Genomic DNA, 20,665 nt, shown 5'->3' with positions numbered 1-20,665 from the left:
CAGTCCTCATATACACCACCCAGTCCTCAAATACACCACCCAGTCCTAAAATACACCACCCAGTCTTCATATACACCACCCAGTCTCCATATACACCAACCAGTCCTCATATACACGACCCAGTCCTCATATACACCAGCCAGTCTCCAATTACACCAACCAGTCCTCATATACACAACCCAGTCTCCATTTACACCACCCAGTACTCATATACACCACCCAGTCCTCATATACACCACCCAGTCCTCATATACACCACCCAGTCTCCATATACACCAACCAGTCCTCATATACACAACCCAGTCCCCATATACACAACCCAGTCCCCATACACCAACCAGTCCCCATATACACCACCCGGTCCTCATATACACCACCCAGTCCTCATATACAAAACACAGTCCCCATATTAACCACCCAGTCCCCATTTACACCACCAGTCCCCATTTACACCACCAGTCTCCATTTACACCACCAGTCCCCATATACACCAACCAGTCCTCATATACACCACCCAGTCCCCATATACACCAACCAGTCCTCATATACACCACCCAGTCCTCATATACACCAGCCAGTCTCCATTTACACCAACCAGTCCTCATATACACAACCCAGTCTCCATTTACACCACCCAGTCCTCATATACACCACCCAGTCCTCATATACACCACCCAGTCTCCATATACACCAACCAGTCCTCATATACACAACCCAGTCTCCATATACACCACCCAGTCCCCATTTACACCACCAGTCCCCATTTACACCACCAGTCTCCATTTACACCACCAGTCCCCATATACACCAACCAGTCCTCATATACACCACCCAGTCCCCATATACACCAACCAGTCCTCATAAACACCACCCAGTCCCCATATACACCAACCAGTCCCCATATACACTAACCAGTCCTTATATACACCCCCCAGTCCCCATATACACCAACCAGTCCTAAAATACACCACCCAGTCCTTATATACGCCACCCAGTGCTCATATACAAAACACAGTCCCCATATTAACCACCCAGTCCCCATATACACCACCCAGTCCACATATATATGCCACAGCCTCCATATACACAACCCAGTCCACATATATATGCCACAGCCTCCAAATGCACCACCCAGTCCTCATATACACCACCCAGTCCCCATATTCACCACCCAGTCCCCATATACACCACCCAGTCCCCATATACACCACCCAGTCCTCATATTCACCACCCAGTCCTCATATACACCACCCAGTCCTCATATACACCACCCAGTACTCATATACACCACCCAGTCCTCATATACACCACCCAGTCCTCATATACACCAACCAGTCCTCATATACACCAACCAGTCCTCATATACACCACCCAGTCTCCATATACACCACCCAGTCCTCATATACACCACCCAGTCCCCATATTCACCACCTAGTCTCCATATACACCACCCAGTCCTCATATACGCCACCCAGTCCCCATATACACAACCCATTCCTCATATACACCACCCAGTCCCCATTTGCACCACCAGTCTTCATTTACACCACCAGTCCCCATATACACCAACCAGTCCCCATTTACACCACCAGTCCCCATTTACACCACCAGTCCCCATATACACCAACCAGTCCTCATATACACCACCCAGTCCCCATATACACCAACCAGTCCCCATATACACTACCCAATCCTCATATACACCACCCAGCCCCCATATACACCACCCAGTCCCCATATACACCACCCAGTCCCCATATACACTACCCAGTCCTCATATACACCCCCCAGTCCCCATATACACCAACCAGTCCTAAAATACACCACCCAGTCCTCATATACGCCACCCAGTCCTCATATACAAAACACAGTCCCCATATTAACCACCCAGTCCCCATATACACCACCCAGTCCACATATATATGCCACAGCCTCCATATACACCACCCAGTCCACATATATATGCCACAGCCTCCAAATGCACCACCCAGTCCTCATATACACAACCCAGTCCCCATATTCACCACCCAGTCCCCATATACACCACCCAGTCCCCATATACACCACCCAGTCCTCATATATACCACCCAGTCTTCATATACACCACCCAGTCCTTATACACACCACCCAGTCTTCATATACACCACCCAGTCCTCATACACCACAAGTCCCTATATACACCACCAGGCTCCATTTACACCACCAGTCTCCATATACACCACCCAGTATCCACATTCACCACCCACTCTTCATAAACAGTGGGAGAACTTGCTATGATGAAAATTACAGGCCTCATCTTTTTGAGTGGGAGAACTTGCACAATTGGTGGCTGAATAAATACTTTTTTGCCCCACTGTATGTATAGTCACTTTAACCATATCTATGAGTACATACTACCTCAATCAGCCTGACTAACCTGTGTCTGCCAGTGCTCACCAGGTAAACAACAACCTAATAGTGTGGAGAAGCCCCCTGGACCTGGGCTTACGTACATTAACAGGGTGTATCTGGGATAGACCTGTCACTTTACTGATACGATGATGCTATTGGCCTTGTCACCTCAAAACAGTCAATCACAGCCAAGGGAATGGGGCTAACCACAAGCCAACGGGAGAGGAGAAACTGCCTGTGTTGACTGGAAGTAGCCAATAGGAAGGCATGGGACAAATCCTGTCTAATAGGCTTGGTGTTAAGGGGTCCTGCAGGGCTAACACACACACACACACACACACACACACCTTCTACAACTCTCATTGTTGTATTGATATCAATGCTCATCTAACTGGGTATTATTGGGGATCTCCTAACGTTTTTCCTACCACTTAGAAAATACTTGGCTGACGAGTACAAACAGAAGAGGACTGGCAACCCCTCAGAGCCTGGTTCCTCTCTACCCGGCACAGCCAGAAGAGGACTGGCCACCCCTCATAGCCTGGTTCCTCTCTAGGTTTCTTCCTAGGTTCCTTCCTTTCTAGGGAGTTTTTCCAAGCCACCGTGCTTCTACACCTGCATTGCTTGCTTTTTGGGGTTTTAGGCAGGGTTTCTGTACAGCACTTTGAGACATCAGCTGATGAATAATGGGATTTACAGTGCCTTGCGAAAGTATTCGGCCCCCTTGAACTTTGCGACCTTTTGCCTCATTTCAGGCTTCAAACATAAAGATATAAAACTGTATTTTTTTGTGAAGAATCAACAACAAGTGGAACGACATTTATTGGATATTTCAAACTTTTTTAACAAATGAAAAACTGAAAAATTGTGTGTGCAAAATTATTCAGCCCCCTTAAGTTAATACTTTGTAGCGCCACCTTTTGCTGCGATTACAGCTGTAAGTCGCTTGGGGTATGTCTCTATCAGTTTTGCACATCGAGAGACTGAAATTTTTTCCCATTCCTCCTTGCAAAACAGCTCGAGCTCAGTGAGGTTGGATGGAGAGCATTTGTGAACAGCAGTTTTCAGTTCTTTCCACAGATTCTCGATTGGATTCAGGTCTGGACTTTGACTTGGCCATTCTAACACCTGGATATGTTTATTTTTGAACCATTCCATTGTAGATTTTGCTTTATGTTATGGATCATTGTCTTGTTGGAAGACAAATCTCCGTCCCAGTCTCAGGTCTTTTGCAGACTCCATCAGGTTTTCTTCCAGAATGGTCCTGTATTTGGCTCCATCCATCTTCCCATCAATTTTAACCATCTTCCCTGTCCCTGCTGAAGAAAAGCAGGCCCAAACCATGATGCTGCCACCACCATGTTTGACAGTGGGGATGGTGTGTTCAGCTGTGTTGCATTTACGCCAAACATAGCGTTTTGCATTGTTGCCAAAAAGTTCAATTTTGGTTTCATCTGACCAGAGCACCTTCTTCCACATGTTTGGTGTGTCTCCCAGGTGGCTTGTGGCAAACTTTAAACAACACTTTTTATGGATATCTTTAAGAAATGGCTTTCTTCTCGCCACTCTTCCATAAAGGCCAGATTTGTGCAATATACAACTGATTGTTGTCCTATGGACAGAGTCTCCCACCTCAGCTGTAGATCTCTGCAGTTCATCCAGAGTGATCATGGGCCTCTTGGCTGCATCTCTGATCAGTCTTCTCCTTGTATGAGCTGAAAGTTTAGAGGGACGGCCAGGTCTTGGTAGATTTGCAGTGGTCTGATACTCCTTCCATTTCAATATTATCGCTTGCACAGTGCTCCTTGGGATGTTTAAAGCTTGGGAAATCTTTTTGTATCCAAATCCGGCTTTAAACTTCTTCACAACAGTATCTCGGACCTGCCTGGTGTGTTCCTCGTTCTTCATGATGCTCTCTGCGCTTTTGACAGATAAATGTCGTTCCACTTCATGATTGTGTCCCACTTGTTGTTGATTCTTCACAAAAAAATACAATTTTATATCTTTATGTTTGAAGACTGAAATGTGGCAAAAGGTCGCAAAGTTCAAGGGGGCCGAATACTTTCGCAAGGCACTGTATAGACACATTTGATTGACTGATTGATTGATTCTATTTTCTATTAGTTTAGAATTCTAAAACTTCGGAGAAAAGGGAATGGGACCAATATCAAATAAGGAACATGGCATTCTCTCTGCCTGGCCTCGAAGGCCTGCTCCTGCCCATATCAAAGAGGTAGAGCACCAGCCCAGTAGTCGAACACAGTGTTGGGGCGCGGCCCGAGTGAGTGGCGCTTTCCACCTGATGGTGCTGGATCAAGGGGAGCGCTTTCCACCTGATGGTGCTGGATCAAGGGGAGCGCTTTCCACCTGATGGTGCTGGATCAAGGGGAGCGCTTTCCACCTGATGGTGCTGGATCAAGGGGAGCGCTTTCCACCTGATGGTGCTGGATCAAGGGGAGCGCTTTCCACCTGATGGTGCTGGATCAAGGGGAGCGCTTTCCACCTGATGGTGCTGGATCAAGGGGAGCGCTTTCCACCTGATGGTGCTGGATCAAGGGGAGCGCTTTCCACCTGATGGTGCTGGATCGAGGGGAGCACTTTCCACCTGATGGTGCTGGATCGAGGGGAGCGCTTTCCACCTGATGGTGCTGGATCGAGGGGAGCGCTTTCCACCTGATGGCGCTGGATCGAGGGGAGCGCTTTCCACCTGATGGCGCTGGATCGAGGGGAGCGCTTTCCACCTGATTGTGCTGGATCGAGGGGAGCGCTTTCCACCTGATGGCGCTGGATCGAGGGGAGCGCTTTCCACCTGATGGTGCTGGATCGAGGGGAGCGCTTTCCACCTGATGGTGCTGGATCGAGGGGAGCGCTTTCCACCTGATGGTGCTGGATCGAGGGGAGCGCTTTCCACCTGATGGTGCTGGATCAAGGGGAGCGCTTTTCTCTCGCGACGGATCACATAGCTGTCCATTTGTGCTCAGTTTTAATAGGCACAACGTTGTGTTTCCTAATTTAGTTACAACACTCCTCTTGTTCTCTTTCTCACACATACACACACACACACATACACACACACACACGTTGAAAACATGAGGTAAATTAACTTAGGCGGCAGTGACTACTGTTATCCAATCTTAACCTATACTCAGGCTACTCCCCTCCCCGCAGTCAGAACCCCCCAACCCAAAACATCTTCCCACGGCTATGTGCAACACAAGTGATTCATTGAATGTTATGCACATGTTACTACTATGTTACTACTACAGTATTACTATGTTATTACTATATTACTACCATGTTACTACCATGTCACTACTATGTTATTACTACAGTATTACTGTTATTACTACCATGTTACTACTATGTTATTACTACAGTATTACTATGTTATTACTATATTACTACCATGTTACTACCATGTTATTACTACAGTATTACTATGTTATTACTGTTATTACTACCATGTTACTACTATGTTACTATGTTATTACCATATTACTACTATGGTATTACTACAGTATTACTATATTACTACCATGTTATTACTATGTTACCATGTTATTACAATGTTATTACTATGCTGTTACTATGTTATTACATATTACCATGTTACTACTATGTTATTACCACGTTATTACTACGTTATTACTATGTTACTACCCTGTTACTACTATGCTGTTACTATGTTATTACTATGTTACCACGTTATTACTATATTACTGACATGTTACTACTATGTTATTACTATGTTACCAGGTTATTACTATGTTACTACTATGTTACTACTATGTTACCACTATGTTACCACGTTATTACTATGTTACTACCATGTTACTACTATGTTAATACTATGTTATTACTATGTTATTACTATGTTACCAGGTTATTAATATGTTACTACTATGTTGCTACTATGTTACTACTATGTTACCACGTTATTACCATGTTACTACCATGTTACTACCATGTTACTACCATGTTGCTACTATGTTGCTACTATGTTGCTACTATGTTGCTACTATGTTGCTACTATGTTACTACTATGTTACTACTAAGTAATAACATAGTAATAACATAGTAGCAACATAGTAGTAACATGGTAGTAACATAGTAATAACATAGTGATAACATGGTACCAATGTTACTACCATGTTACTACCATGTTACTACCATGTTACTACCATGTTACTACCATGTTACTACTATGTTACCACTTTACTACTGTTATTACTATGTTACTACTATGTTATTACTATGTTATTACAATATCACGTATATAAACGTTCTCTTACTGTTGCTAGACTTGAGGTCTCTGTGTATGACGGGGACGATGGCCTCACAGTGGAGGTAGTGCATGGCACGGGCGATCTGCACGGCCCAGTCTACCAGGGTGCATGGTGGGATACGTTTCCCTGACAGGGCTCGGTTCAGCGGTCCTCCCCGGGCAAACTCCATCACCAGGCACAGTGTCGGCTCCTGGAGACACACCTGTTAAACAAGAAGAATAGAAATGAACCAAATCAAGAATCAGTACAGGACATTGTATCATTAGAAGCTGAAATGATCGATTTTACACATCGAAAACATACCGATTATTGATTTGCTGATTATTAGGGTTCAGAAAAATGCAATACATGTTTATTATTCTGATTATTGTGATATGTGTATGTCTTCATCAACACAGGGACAGGTCTTCATCAACCCAGGTGTAGGTCTTCATCAACCCAGGTATAGGTCTTCATCAACACAGGAACAGGTCTTCATCAACCCAGGTGTAGGTCTTCATCAACCCAGGTGTAGGTCTTCATCAACCCAGGGATAGGTCTTCATCAACCCAGCTATATATCTTCATCAACCCAGGGATAGGTCTTCATCAACCCAGGGATAGGTCTTCATCAACCCAGGGATAGGTCTTCATCAACCCAGGTGTAGGTCTTCATCAACCCAGGTGTAGGTCTTCATCAACCCAGGTGTAGATCTTCATCAACCCAAGGGTAGGTATTCATCAACCCAGCTATAGGTCTTCATCAACCCAGGGATAGGTCTTCATCAACCCAGGGATAGGTCTTCATCAACCCAGGGAGAGGTCTTCATCAACCCAGGGAGAGGTCTTCATCAACCCAGGGAGAGGTCTTCATCAACCCAGGGAGAGGTCTTCATCAACCCAGCGATATGTCTTCATCAACCCAGGTGTAGGTCTTCATCAACCCAGGTATAGGTCTTCATCAACCCAGGTGTAGGTCTTCATCAACCCAGGTGTAGGTCTTCATCAACCCAGGTGTAGGTCTTCATCAACCCAGGTGTAGGTCTTCATCAACCCAGGTATAGATCTTCGTCAACCCAGGTGTGTGTCTTCGTCAACCCAGGTGTGTCTTCATCAACCCAGGTGTGTGTCTTCATCAACCCAGGTGTGTGTCTTCATCAACCCAGGTGTGTGTCTTCATCAACCCAGGTGTGTGTCTTCATCAACCCAGGTGTGTGTCTTCATCAACCCAGGTGTGTGTCTTCATCAACCCAGGTGTGTGTCTTCATCAACCCAGGGGTGTGTCTTCATCAACCCAGGGGTGTCTTCATCAACCCAGGTGTGTCTTCATCAACCCAGGTGTGTCTTCATCAACCCAGGTGTAGGTCTTCATCAACCCAGGTATAGGTCTTCATCAACCCAGGTGTGTCTTCATCAACCCAGGTATAGATCTTCGTCAACCCAGGTGTGTGTCTTCGTCAACCCAGGTGTGTCTTCATCAACCCAGGTGTGTGTCTTCATCAACCCAGGTGTGTGTCTTCATCAACCCAGGTGTAGGTCTTCATCAACCCAGGTGTAGGTCTTCATCAACCCAGGTATAGGTCTTCATCAACCCAGGTGTGTCTTCATCAACTCAGGTGTAGGTCTTCATCAACCCAGGTGTGTGTCTTCATCAACCCAGGTGTGTGTCTTCATCAACCCAGGTGTGTGTCTTCATCAACCCATGTGTGTCTTCCCAGGTGTACAGTGCCTTGCAAAAGTATTCACCCCCTTGGCGTTTTTCCTATTTTGTTGCGTTAGAACCAGTAAGATCAGTAAGATCTGGTGCAACAAATTACCTTCAGAAGTCACATAATTAGTAAAATAAAGTCCACCTGTGTGCAATCTAAGTGTCACATGACCTCAGTATATATACACCTGTTCTGAAAGGCCCCAGAGTCTGCAACACCACTAAGCAAGGGGCACCCCCAAGCAAGCGGCACCATGAAGACCAAGGATCTCTCCAAACAGGTCAGGGACAAAGTTGTGGAGAAGTACAGATCAGGGTTGGGTTATAAAAAAATATCAGAGACTTTGAACATCCCACGGAGCACCATTAAATCCATTATTTCAAAAGTGAAAGAATATGGCACCACAACAAACCTGCCAAGAGAGGGCTGCCCACCAAAACTCATGGACCAGGCAAGGAGGGCATTAATCAGAGAGGCAACAAAGAGACCAAAGATCACCCTGAAGGAGCTGCAAAGCTCCACAGCGGAGATTGGAGTATCTATCCATAGGACCACTTTAAGCCGTACACTCCACAGAGCTGGGCTTTACGGAAGAGTGGCCAGAAAAAAAGCCATTGCTTAAAGAAAACAATAAGCAAACACGTTTGGTGTTCGCCAAAAAGCATGTGGGAGACTCCCCAAACATATGGAAGAAGGTACTCTGGTCAGATGAGACAAAAATGTAGCTTTTTGGCCATCAAGGGACGAACCCAACACCTCTCATCACCCCGAGGACACCATCCCCACAGTGAAGCATGGTGGTGGCAGCATCATGTTGTGGGGATGTTTTTCATCGGCAGGGAAACAGGGAAACTGGTCAGAACTGGAGGAATGGTGAATGGCGCTAAATAAAGGGACATTCTTGAGGGAAACCTGTTTCAGTCTTCCAGAGATTTGAGACTGGGATGGAGGTTCACCTTCCAGCAGGACAATGACCCTAAGCATACTGCTAAAGCAACACTTGAGTGGTTTAAGGGGAAACATTTAAATGTCTTGGAATGGCCGAGTCAAAGCCAAGAACTGAATTCAATTGAGAATCTGTGGTATGACTTAAAGATGGCTGTACACCTGCGGAACCAATCCAACTTGAAGGAGCTGGAGCAGTTTTGCCTTGAAGAATGGGCAAAAATCCCCAGTGGCTAGATGTGCCAAGACATATCCCAAGATATTTGCAGCTGTAATTGCTCTTAATAAAGGTGGCTCTACAAAGTATTGACTTTGGGGGGGTGAATAATTATTCACGCTCAAATTAGATTTTTTTGGTCATATTTCTTGTTTGTTTCACAATAAAAAGTATTTTGCATCTTCAAAGTGGTAGGCATCTTGTGTAAATCAAGTGATACAACCCCCCCAAAAAAAATCAAATTTAAATCCAGGTTGTAAGGCAACAAAATAGGAAAAATGCCAAGGAGGGTGAATACTTACAAGCCACTGTATGTCTTCACCAACACAGATATATGCATCTCAAGGTGCACCTAAACATACACCTGGGTTAAAAGACATTCACCTGGATTACACCTGGGTTAAAAGACATTCACCTGGATTACACCTGGGTTAAAATACATTCACCTGGATTACACCTAGGTTAAAAGACATTCACCTGGATTACACCTGGGTTAAAATACATTCACCTGGATTAGAAGACGTACACCTGGATTACACCTGGGTTAGAAGACATTCACCTGGATTACACCTGGGTTAGAAGACATTCACCTGGGTTAGAAGACATTCACCTGGATTACACCTGGGTTAAAATACATTCACCTGGATTACACCTAGGTTAAAAGACATTCACCTGGATTACACCTGGGTTAAAATACATTCACCTGGATTAGAAGACGTACACCTGGATTACACCTGGGTTAGAAGACGTTCACCTGGATTACACCTGGGTTAGAAGACGTACACCTGGATTACGCCCTGGGTTAGAAGACATACACCTGGATTACACCTTGATTAGAAGACTTTCACCTGGATTAGAAGACATTCACCTGGATTACACCTGGGTTAAAAGACATTCACCTGGATTACACCTGGGTTAGAAGACATTCACCTGGATTACACCTGGGTTAGAAGACATTCACCTGGATTACACCTGGGTTAGAAGACATTCACCTGGGTTAGAAGACATTCACCTGGATTACACCTGGGTTAAAATACATTCACCTGGATTACACCTAGGTTAAAAGACATTCACCTGGATTACACCTGGGTTAAAATACATTCACCTGGATTAGAAGACGTACACCTGGATTACACCTGGGTTAGAAGACGTTCACCTGGATTACACCTGGGTTAGAAGACGTACACCTGGATTACGCCCTGGGTTAGAAGACATACACCTGGATTACACCTTGATTAGAAGACTTTCACCTGGATTAGAAGACATTCACCTGGATTACACCTGGGTTATTAGACATTCACCTGGATTACACCTGGGTTAGAAGACATTCACCTGGATTACACCTGGGTTAGAAGACATTCATCTGGATTACACCTGGGTTAGAAGACATTCACCTGGGTTAGAAGACATTCACCTGGGTTACACCTGGGTTAGAAGACATTCACCTGGGTTAGAAGATATTCACCTGGATTACACCTGGGTTAGAAGACATTCACCTGGGTTAGAAGACATTCACCTGGGTTAGAAGACATTCCCCTGGATTACACCTGGGTTAGAAGACATTCACCTGGGTTAGAAGACATACACCTGGATTACACCTGGGTTAGAAGACATACACCTGGATTACACCTGGGTTAGAAGATATTCACCTGGATTACACCTGGGTTAGAAGATATTCACCTGGATTAGAAGACATTCACCTGGATTACACCTGGATTAGAAGACATTCACCTGGATTACACCTGGGTTAGAAGACATTCACCTGGATTAGAAGACGTAGGTTTGCATCCCAAATGGCACCCTATTCCTAGCAGGATTCTTACCCCCAGTAGGGCCACGATGTTGGGGTGATATAGCAGGATTCTTACCCCCAGTAGGGCCATGATGTTGGGGTGATATAGCAGGATTCTTACCCCCAGTAGGGCCATGATGTTGGGGTGATATAGCAGGATTCTTACCCCCATTATGGCCATGATGTTGGGGTGATATAGCAGGATTCTTACCCCCATTATGGCCATGATATTGGGGTGATATAGCAGGATTCGTACCCCCAGTAGGGCCATGACATTGGGGTGAAATAGCAGGATTCTTACCCCCAGTAGGGCCATGATATTAGGGTGATATAGCAGGATTCTTACCCCCAGTAGGGTCATGATGTTGGGGTGATATAGCAGGATTCTTACCCCCATTATGGCCATGATATTGGGGTGATATAGCAGGATTCTTACCCCCATTATGGCCATGATATTGGGGTGATATAGCAGGATTCTTACCCCCAGTAGGGCCATGATATTGGGGTGAAATAGCAGGATTCTTACCCCCAGTAGGGCCATGATATTAGGGTGATATAGCAGGATTCTTACCCCCAGTAGGGCCATGATATTGGGGTGATATAGCAGGATTCTTACCCCCAGTAGGGCCATGATATTGGGGTGATATAGCAGGATTCTTACCCCCAATAGGGCCATGATATTGGGGTGATATAGCAGGATTCTTACCCCCAGTAGGGCCATGATATTGGGGTGGTGCAGCATTGCAAACAGCTTGGCCTCCTGACGAACGCTCTCTAGGATCTGTCCCTCCTCCTCATCGGGGTCCCGCCTCGCAGCCTTCACCGCCACCTCCGCCCCTCGCCACATGGCACGGTACACCTTCCCAAAACCACCCACCCCGATGATCTCCTCCAGGGTCAGCTCCGAGAAGTCAACCTCCAGAACTGAGGGAGAGAGGGAACAGGGTATGAGAGGGAACAGGGTATGAGAGGGAACAGGGTATTTGAAGGAACAGGGTATGAGAGTGAACAGGGTATGAGAGGGAACAGGGTATGAGAGGGAACAGGGTATGAGAGTGAACAGGGTATGAGAGGGAACAGGGTATGAGAGTGAACAGGGTATGAGAGGGAACAGGGTATTTGAAGGGACAGGGTATGACGGTGAACAGGGTATGAGAGGGAACAGGGTATGAGAGTGAACAGGGTATGAGAGGGAACCGGGTATTTGAAGGAACAGGGTATGAGAGTGAACAGGGTATGAGAGGGAACAGGGTATGAGAGGGAACAGGGTATTTGAAGGAACAGGGTATGAGAGGGAACAGGGTATTTGAAGGAACAGGGTATGAGAGTGAACAGGGTATGAGAGTGAACAGGGTATGAGAGGGAACAGGGTATGAGAGGGAACAGGGTATGAGAGTGAACAGGGTATGAGAGGGAACAGGGTATGAGAGGGTACAGGGTATTTGAAGGAACAGGGTATGAGAGGGAACAGGGTATGAGGGGGAACAGGGTATGAGAGGGAACAGGGGTACAGCGAAAGAGGACAGAGAGTGAGAAATGACCGACAAAAGATAATGCAGATATAACATGTTACAGAAAAAGATAATGTAGACATAACAGGCTACAGAACAAAAAGTGATTTTGGAATATATAGTTATATTAACCTTGCCACAGAGACCCTATTAAATTAAAAAGTAATGGCAGCCATATTGATCAGGGAGAAATCCAAACCAGTCTAATTGGAGTTAATGACAGTGGAGGCAGAATCCTGATTTTACCTAAGCAGGAGAACAGAAGTAAGAATACATCAAAAATCGTGTAATAAAACCTATTGTCAACCTACAATATTATCATAAATTATGAATACAGTTTAAACAGGTGTTTATACCAGTTTTCGGTGTAAAAAGCCTCTAAAATATATGTAAACCGACTTGTTTTTGTTGTCTTGGAAAGCTTGTGATTCCTATTATAGAATACATTATCAGTACTGGTTGTATTTACAGCCCGGGTCTGTCCTGTCATCAACTGATGTCAACCAGTGTATTGATGTGGATGGACTGCATTGTTTCAATGGAATGTTGGCACATTGGCAGTTAATGGAAAACGTGTGTAGAATGATTCCTGTAAAACCGGCAGGCTAGCTAACACACAAACGGTGTAGATAAAGTCTTCAAATTCATTATTTTTTTACACAATATCTCATCACAGCACTGGCTGACCATGGTTCACCAACTCCCTGACCAAAATGGCTGTCCTTTATCCCATCGTAAGAAGGTTCATGTCCATTCTAGAATTCAAACTGCTAATTCCATGGAACAGACACTCCTGTCCACCAATGAGAGGAGAGAATGGGGGTAAAGGATATGAAGATGACAGGTGGGACAGAGAACTTACATACAACATAGATAGGACAGAGAGAGTCAACCTCTAGAACTGAAAGGAGAGAAGGAGGAACAGAGACCTATGCTGTACAGTATACAGTAGGACAGAGAGACAGAAACAGGGAACCATGAGACAATATTGGACAGAGAGGGAGAAACAGGGATACCAAGAGACAATATTGGACAGAGAAAGAGAAACAGGGGATACCAAGAGACGATATTGGACAGAGAGACAGAAACAGGGATACCAAGAGACAATATTGGACAGAGAGAGAGAAACAGGGGATACCAAGAGACGATATTGGACAGAGAGAGAGAGAAACAGGGATACCAAGAGACGATATTGGACAGAGAGAGAAACAGGGATACCAAGAGACGATATTGGACAGAGAGATACCAAGAGACAATATTGGACAGAAAGAGAGAGAAACAGGGATACCAAGAGACGATATTGGACAGAGAGAGAGAGAAACAGGGATACCAAGAGACGATATTGGACAGAGAGAGAGAAACAGGGATACCAAGAGACGATATTGGACAGAAAGAGAGAGAGAAACAGGGATACCAAGAGACGATATTGGACAGAGAGAGAAACAGGGATACCAAGAGATGATATTAGACAGAGAGAGAAACAGGGATACCAAGAGACGATATTGGACAGAGAGAGAGAAACAGGGATACCAAGAGACGATATTGGACAGAGAGAGAGAAACAGGGATACCAAGAGATGATATTGGACAGAGAGAGAGAAACAGGGATACCAAGAGACAATATTGGACAGAAAGAGAGAAACAGGGATACCAAGAGACGATATTGGACAGAGAGAGAGAAACAGGGATACCAAGAGACGATATTGGACAGAGAGATACCAAGAGACAATATTGGACAGAGAGAGAGAAATAGGGATACCAAGAGACGATATTGGACAGAGAGAGAGAGAAACAGGGATACCAAGAGACGATATTGGACAGAGAGAGAGAAACAGGGATACCAAGAGACGATATTGGACAGAGAGATACCAAGAGGCAATATTGGACAGAGAAAGATAAATAGGGATACCAAGAGACGATATTGGACAGAGAGAGAGAGAAACAGGGATACCAATAAACAATATTGGACAGAGAGAGAGAGAAACAGGGATACCAAGAGACGATATTGGACAGAGAGATACCAAGAGACGATATTGGACAGAGAGAGAGAGAAACAGGGATACCAAGAGACGATATTGGACAGAGAGAGAGAAACAGGGATACCAAGAGACGATATTGGACAGAGAGAGAGAAACAGGGATACCAAGAGACGAAATTGGACAGAGAGAGAGAAACAGGGATACCAAGAGACGATATTGGACAGAGAGAGAGAGCAATGAGAGACTAAAGGTAATGTAAAGGGCTATACAGACGGGCATGAACAGACGTCCTCTATACAAAAACATAATTCAATGATTCATAACCATAAATTAGCTTCAATCAAACTCTTATATTTATCTACCTTTCTCACCAATGCACCTAGCCTGGTTCCAGGTATGTTTGTGCTATCATATCAACTCCTTGCCGGCGTGACAAGGAGTGGCAAGTGGCATGATGGCCCAAACAGACTGGTACCCAGGTTACAATGCACCAGGAAATCATGAAGGTTGAGACTTAGGGCTCTATTCATTCTGTAAAGCTGAAGACTTGGGGCTATATTCAGTCTGTAAAGCTGAAGACTTAGGGCTCTATTCAGTCTGTAAAGCTGAAGACTTAGGGCTCTATTCAGTCTGTAAAGCTGAAGACTTAGGGCTCTATTCAGTCTGTAAAGCTGAAGACTTAGGGCTCTATTCAGTCTGTAAAGCTGAAGACTTAGGGCTCTATTCAGTCTGTAAAGCTGAAGACTTAGGGCTCTATTCAGTCTGTAAAGCAGAAGACTTAGGGCTCTATTCAGTCTGTAAAGCTGAACACGTAGGGCTCTATTCAGTCTGTAAAGCTGAAGACTTAGGGCTCTATTCAGTCTGTAAAGCTGAAGACTTAGGGCACTATTCAGTCTGTAAAGCTGAAAACTTAGGGCTCTATTCAGTCTGTAAAGCTGAAGACTCGGGGCTCTATTCAGTCTGTAAAGCTGAAGACTTAGGGCTCTATTCAGTCTGTAAAGCTGAAGACTTAGGGCTCTATTCAGTCTGTAAAGCTGAAGACTTAGGGCTCTATTCAGTCTGTAAAGCTGAAGACTTAGGGCTCTATTCAGTCTGTAAAGCTGAAGACTTAGGGCTCTATTCAGTCTGTAAAGCTGAAGACTTAGGGCTCTATTCAGTCTGTAAAGCTGAAGACTTAGGGCTCTATTCAGTCTGTAAAGCTGAAGACTTAGGGCTCTATTCAGTCTGTAAAGCTGTAGACTTAGGGCTCTATTCAGTCTGTAAAGCTGAAGACTTGGGGCTCTGAAGACTTAGGGCCTCCGCTAAAGAGGGAAAAACTGCCTTTAAATTTCAATCGTAACCTAGTGGTTAGAGCGTTGGACTAGTAACCGAAGGTTGCAAGTTCGAATCCCCGAGCTGACAAGGTACAAATCTGTCGTTCTGCCCCTGAACAAGGCAGTTAACCCACTGTTCCTAGGCCGTCATTGAAAATAAGAATTTGTTCTTAACTGACTTGTCTAGTTAAATAAAGGTAAAATAAATAAAAAATTAAAAAGCTGAACTTCCTGCGATACGGATCGAAATAGAGACCTTCAACTGTTTTCTTTAGTTGACGCACGACTTCTCCACATACAACACAGTCTATGGGTGATGTAGGTACTGTATGTTGGTGGTAAACGTTGTCATTGTGAATCACTAACAGTCTGCTAAGCAGCCTTACTGACCTTGATAAATATTTCACTAGAGATGTTGTACAGTACGTGATGTGAAAGTAGGCCAGGAGCCATGCTGCCTCTGAAACATGGAGTGTGTGTCCCAAACCGTACCCTATCACCTATGTAGTGCACTACTTTTGACCAGGTCCCATAGGGCTCTAGTTAAAAGTAGTGCACTATATAGGGAATACCCAGCAAACAGGGAACATTCCCAGAACATTAGATTCCCATTAAGTTCTAGTTAGGGTTTTATTTAACATTAGGATGGTAACGTCCCCAAAAAATATAATTAACGTTTTTGAAAACAAAATATGTTTTATTTTTTAATTTAAAAAAAATAATGAAATATCCTAGGAATGTTCTCTTAACATTTACTAAAATGTTGTGCACAACATCTATCAACCATCTCAGAACATTCCCCAACATCTATCAACCATCTCAGAACATTCCCCAACATCTGTCAACCATCTCAGAACATTCCCCAACATCTGTAACAACCATCTCAGAACATTCCACAACATCTGTAACAACCATCTCAGAACATTCCCCAACATATATCAACCATCTCAGAACATTCCCCAACATCTATCAACTATCTCAGAACATTCCCCAACATCTATCAACCATCTCAGAACATTCCCCAACATCTATCAACCATCTCAGAACATTCCCCAACATCTATCAACCATCTCAGAACATTCCCCAACATCTATCAACCATCTCAGAACATTCCACAACATCTGTCAACCATCTCAGAACATTCCCCAACATCTATCAACCATCTCAGAACATTCCACAACATCTGTAACAACCATCTCAGAACATTCCACAACATCTATCAACCATCTCAGAACATTCCACAACATCTATCAACCATCTCAGAACATTCCCCAACATATATCAACCATCTCAGAACATTCCACAACATCTATCAACCATCTCAGAACATTCCACAACATCTATCAACCATCTCAGAACATTCCCCAACATCTATCAACCATCTCAGAACATTCCCCAACATATATCAACCATCTCAGAACATTCCCCAACATATATCAACCATCTCAGAACATTCCCCAACATCTATCAACCATCTCAGAACATTCCACAACATCTATTAACCATCTCAGAACATTCCCCAACATCTATCAACCATCTCAGAACATTCCCCAACATATATCAACCATCTCAGAACATTCCCCAACATATATCAACCATCTCAGAACATTCCACAACATCTGTAACAACCATCTCAGAACATTCCCCAACATCTATCAACCATCTCAGAACATTCCCCAACATGTATCAACCATCTCAGAACATTCCCCAACATCTGTAACAACCATCTCAGAACATTCCCCAACATCTGTAACAACCATCTCAGAACATTCCACAACATCTATCAACCATCTCAGAACATTCCCCAACATCTATCAACCATCTCAGAACATTCCCCAACATCTATCAACCATCTCAGAACTGAGACTACAGAGTAACAGTAGACAGATACAGACCACAGAGTAACAATAGACAGATACAGACCACAGAGTAACAGTAGATATATACAGACCACAGAGTAACAGTATACAGATACAGACCACAGAGTAACAGTAGACAGATACAGACCACAGAGTAACAGTATACAGATACAGACCACAGAGTAACAGTAGACAGATACAGACCACAGAGTAACAGTAGATAGATACAGACCACAGAGTAACAGTAGATAGATACAGACCACAGAGTAACAGTAGACAGATACAGACCACAGAGTAACAGTAGATAGATAGAGACCACAGAGTAACAGTAGATAGATACAGAGTCACAGTAGATAGATACAGACCACAGAGTAACAATATACAGATACAGAGTCACAGTAGACAGATACAGACCACAGAGTAACAGTATACAGATACAGACCACAGAGTAACAGTAGACATATACAGACCACAGAGTAACAGTATACAGATACAGACCACAGAGTAACAGTAGACAGATACAGACCACAGAGTAACAGTAGATAGATACAGACCACAGAGTAACAGTAGATAGATACAGACCACAGAGTAACAGTAGACAGATACAGACCACAGAGTAACAGTAGATAGATAGAGACCACAGAGTAACAGTAGATAGATACAGAGTCACAGTAGATAGATACAGACCACAGAGTAACAATATACAGATACAGAGTCACAGTAGACAGATACAGACCACAGAGTAACAATATACAGATACAGAGTCACAGTAGACAGATACAGACCACAGAGTAACAGTAGATAGATACAGACCACAGAGTAACAGTAGACAGATACAGACCACAGAGTAACAGTAGATAGATACAGACCACAGAGTAACAGTAGATAGATACAGACCACAGAGTAACAGTAGACAGATACAGACCACAGAGTAACAGTAGATAGATACAGACCACAGAGTAACAGTATACAGATACAGACCACAGAGTAACAGTAGATAGATACAGACCACAGAGTAACAATATACAGATAGAGACCACAGAGTAACAGTAGATAGATACAGACCACAGAGTAACAAAATACAGATACAGAGTAACAGTAGATAGATACAGACCACAGAGTAACAGTAGATAGATACAGACCACAGAGTAACAGTAGATAGATACAGACCACAGAGTAACAATATACAGATACAGAGTAACAGTAGATAGATACAGACCACAGAGTAACAGTAGATAGATACAGACCACAGAGTAACAGTAGATAGATACAGACCACAGAGTAACAGTAGACAGATTCAGACCACAGAGTAACAGTAGATAGATACAGACCACAGAGTAACAGTAGATAGATACAGACCACAGAGTAACAGTAGACATATACAGACCACAGAGTAACAGTAGACAGATACAGACCACAGAGTAACAGTAGACATATACAGACCACAGAGTAACAGTAGACAGATACAGACCACAGAGTAACAGTAGACAGATACAGACCACAGAGTAACAGTAGACAGATACAGACCACAGAGTAACAGTAGATAGATACAGACCACAGAGTAACAGTATACAGATACAGACCACAGAGTAACAGTAGATAGATACAGACCACAGAGTAACAGTAGACATATACAGACCACAGAGTAACAGTAGACAGATACAGACCACAGAGTAACAGTAGACAGATACAGACTACAGAGTAACAGTAGACAGATACAGAGTCACAGTATACAGATACAGATCACAGAGTAACAGTAGATAGATACAGAGTAACAGTAGATATATACAGACCACAGAGTAACAGTAAATAGATACAGACCACAGAGTAACAGTAGACAGATACAGACCACAGAGTAACAATAGACAGATACAGACCACAGAGTAACAGTAGATAGATACAGACCACAGAGTAACAATAGATAGATACAGACCACAGAGTAACAGTATACAGATACAGACCACAGAGTAACAGTAGATAGATACAGACCACAGAGTAACAGTAGATAGATACAGACCACAGAGTAACAGTAGACAGATACAGACCACAGAGTAACAGTAGACAGATACAGACCACATAGTAACAGTAGATAGATACAGACCACAGAGTAACAGTAGATAGATACAGACCACAGAGTAACAGTAGACAGATACAGACCACAGAGTAACAGTAGATAGATAGAGACCACAGAGTAACAGTAGATAGATACAGAGTCACAGTAGATAGATACAGACCACAGAGTAACAATATACAGATACAGAGTCACAGTAGACAGATACAGACCACAGAGTAACAATATACAGATACAGAGTCACAGTAGACAGATACAGACCACAGAGTAACAGTATACAGATACAGACCACAGAGTAACAGTAGACATATACAGACCACAGAGTAACAGTATACAGATACAGACCACAGAGTAACAGTAGACAGATACAGACCACAGAGTAACAGTAGATAGATACAGACCACAGAGTAACAGTAGATAGATACAGACCACAGAGTAACAGTAGACAGATACAGACCACAGAGTAACAGTAGATAGATAGAGACCACAGAGTAACAGTAGATAGATACAGAGTCACAGTAGATAGATACAGACCACAGAGTAACAATATACAGATACAGAGTCACAGTAGACAGATACAGACCACAGAGTAACAATATACAGATACAGAGTCAC

The 20,665-nt window shown here is 43.7% G+C and overlaps 1 protein-coding gene across 1 annotated transcript in view; it reads right to left on the bottom strand.

Annotated features, from left to right (window-relative positions):
* The window catches only part of map3k9 (mitogen-activated protein kinase kinase kinase 9), a 65,269-nt gene that overhangs the window by 33,066 nt on the left and 11,538 nt on the right, over positions 1 to 20,665 (bottom strand). The window contains exons 2-3 of the mRNA XM_036955349.2: positions 12,025 to 12,242; positions 6,684 to 6,879 (exon numbers count right to left, since the gene is read on the bottom strand). Coding sequence (XP_036811244.2) covers positions 6,684 to 6,879; positions 12,025 to 12,242 — 414 coding nt within the window. The remainder of the gene's footprint in view (positions 1 to 6,683; positions 6,880 to 12,024; positions 12,243 to 20,665) is intronic.

This window comes from Oncorhynchus mykiss, chromosome 19, assembly GCF_057628025.1.
Source record: "Oncorhynchus mykiss isolate SJ-2025 chromosome 19, ASM5762802v1, whole genome shotgun sequence".
In the NCBI taxonomy this organism is placed as follows: domain Eukaryota; kingdom Metazoa; phylum Chordata; class Actinopteri; order Salmoniformes; family Salmonidae; genus Oncorhynchus; species Oncorhynchus mykiss.
This window is presented reverse-complemented; position numbering and strand designations above follow the sequence as displayed.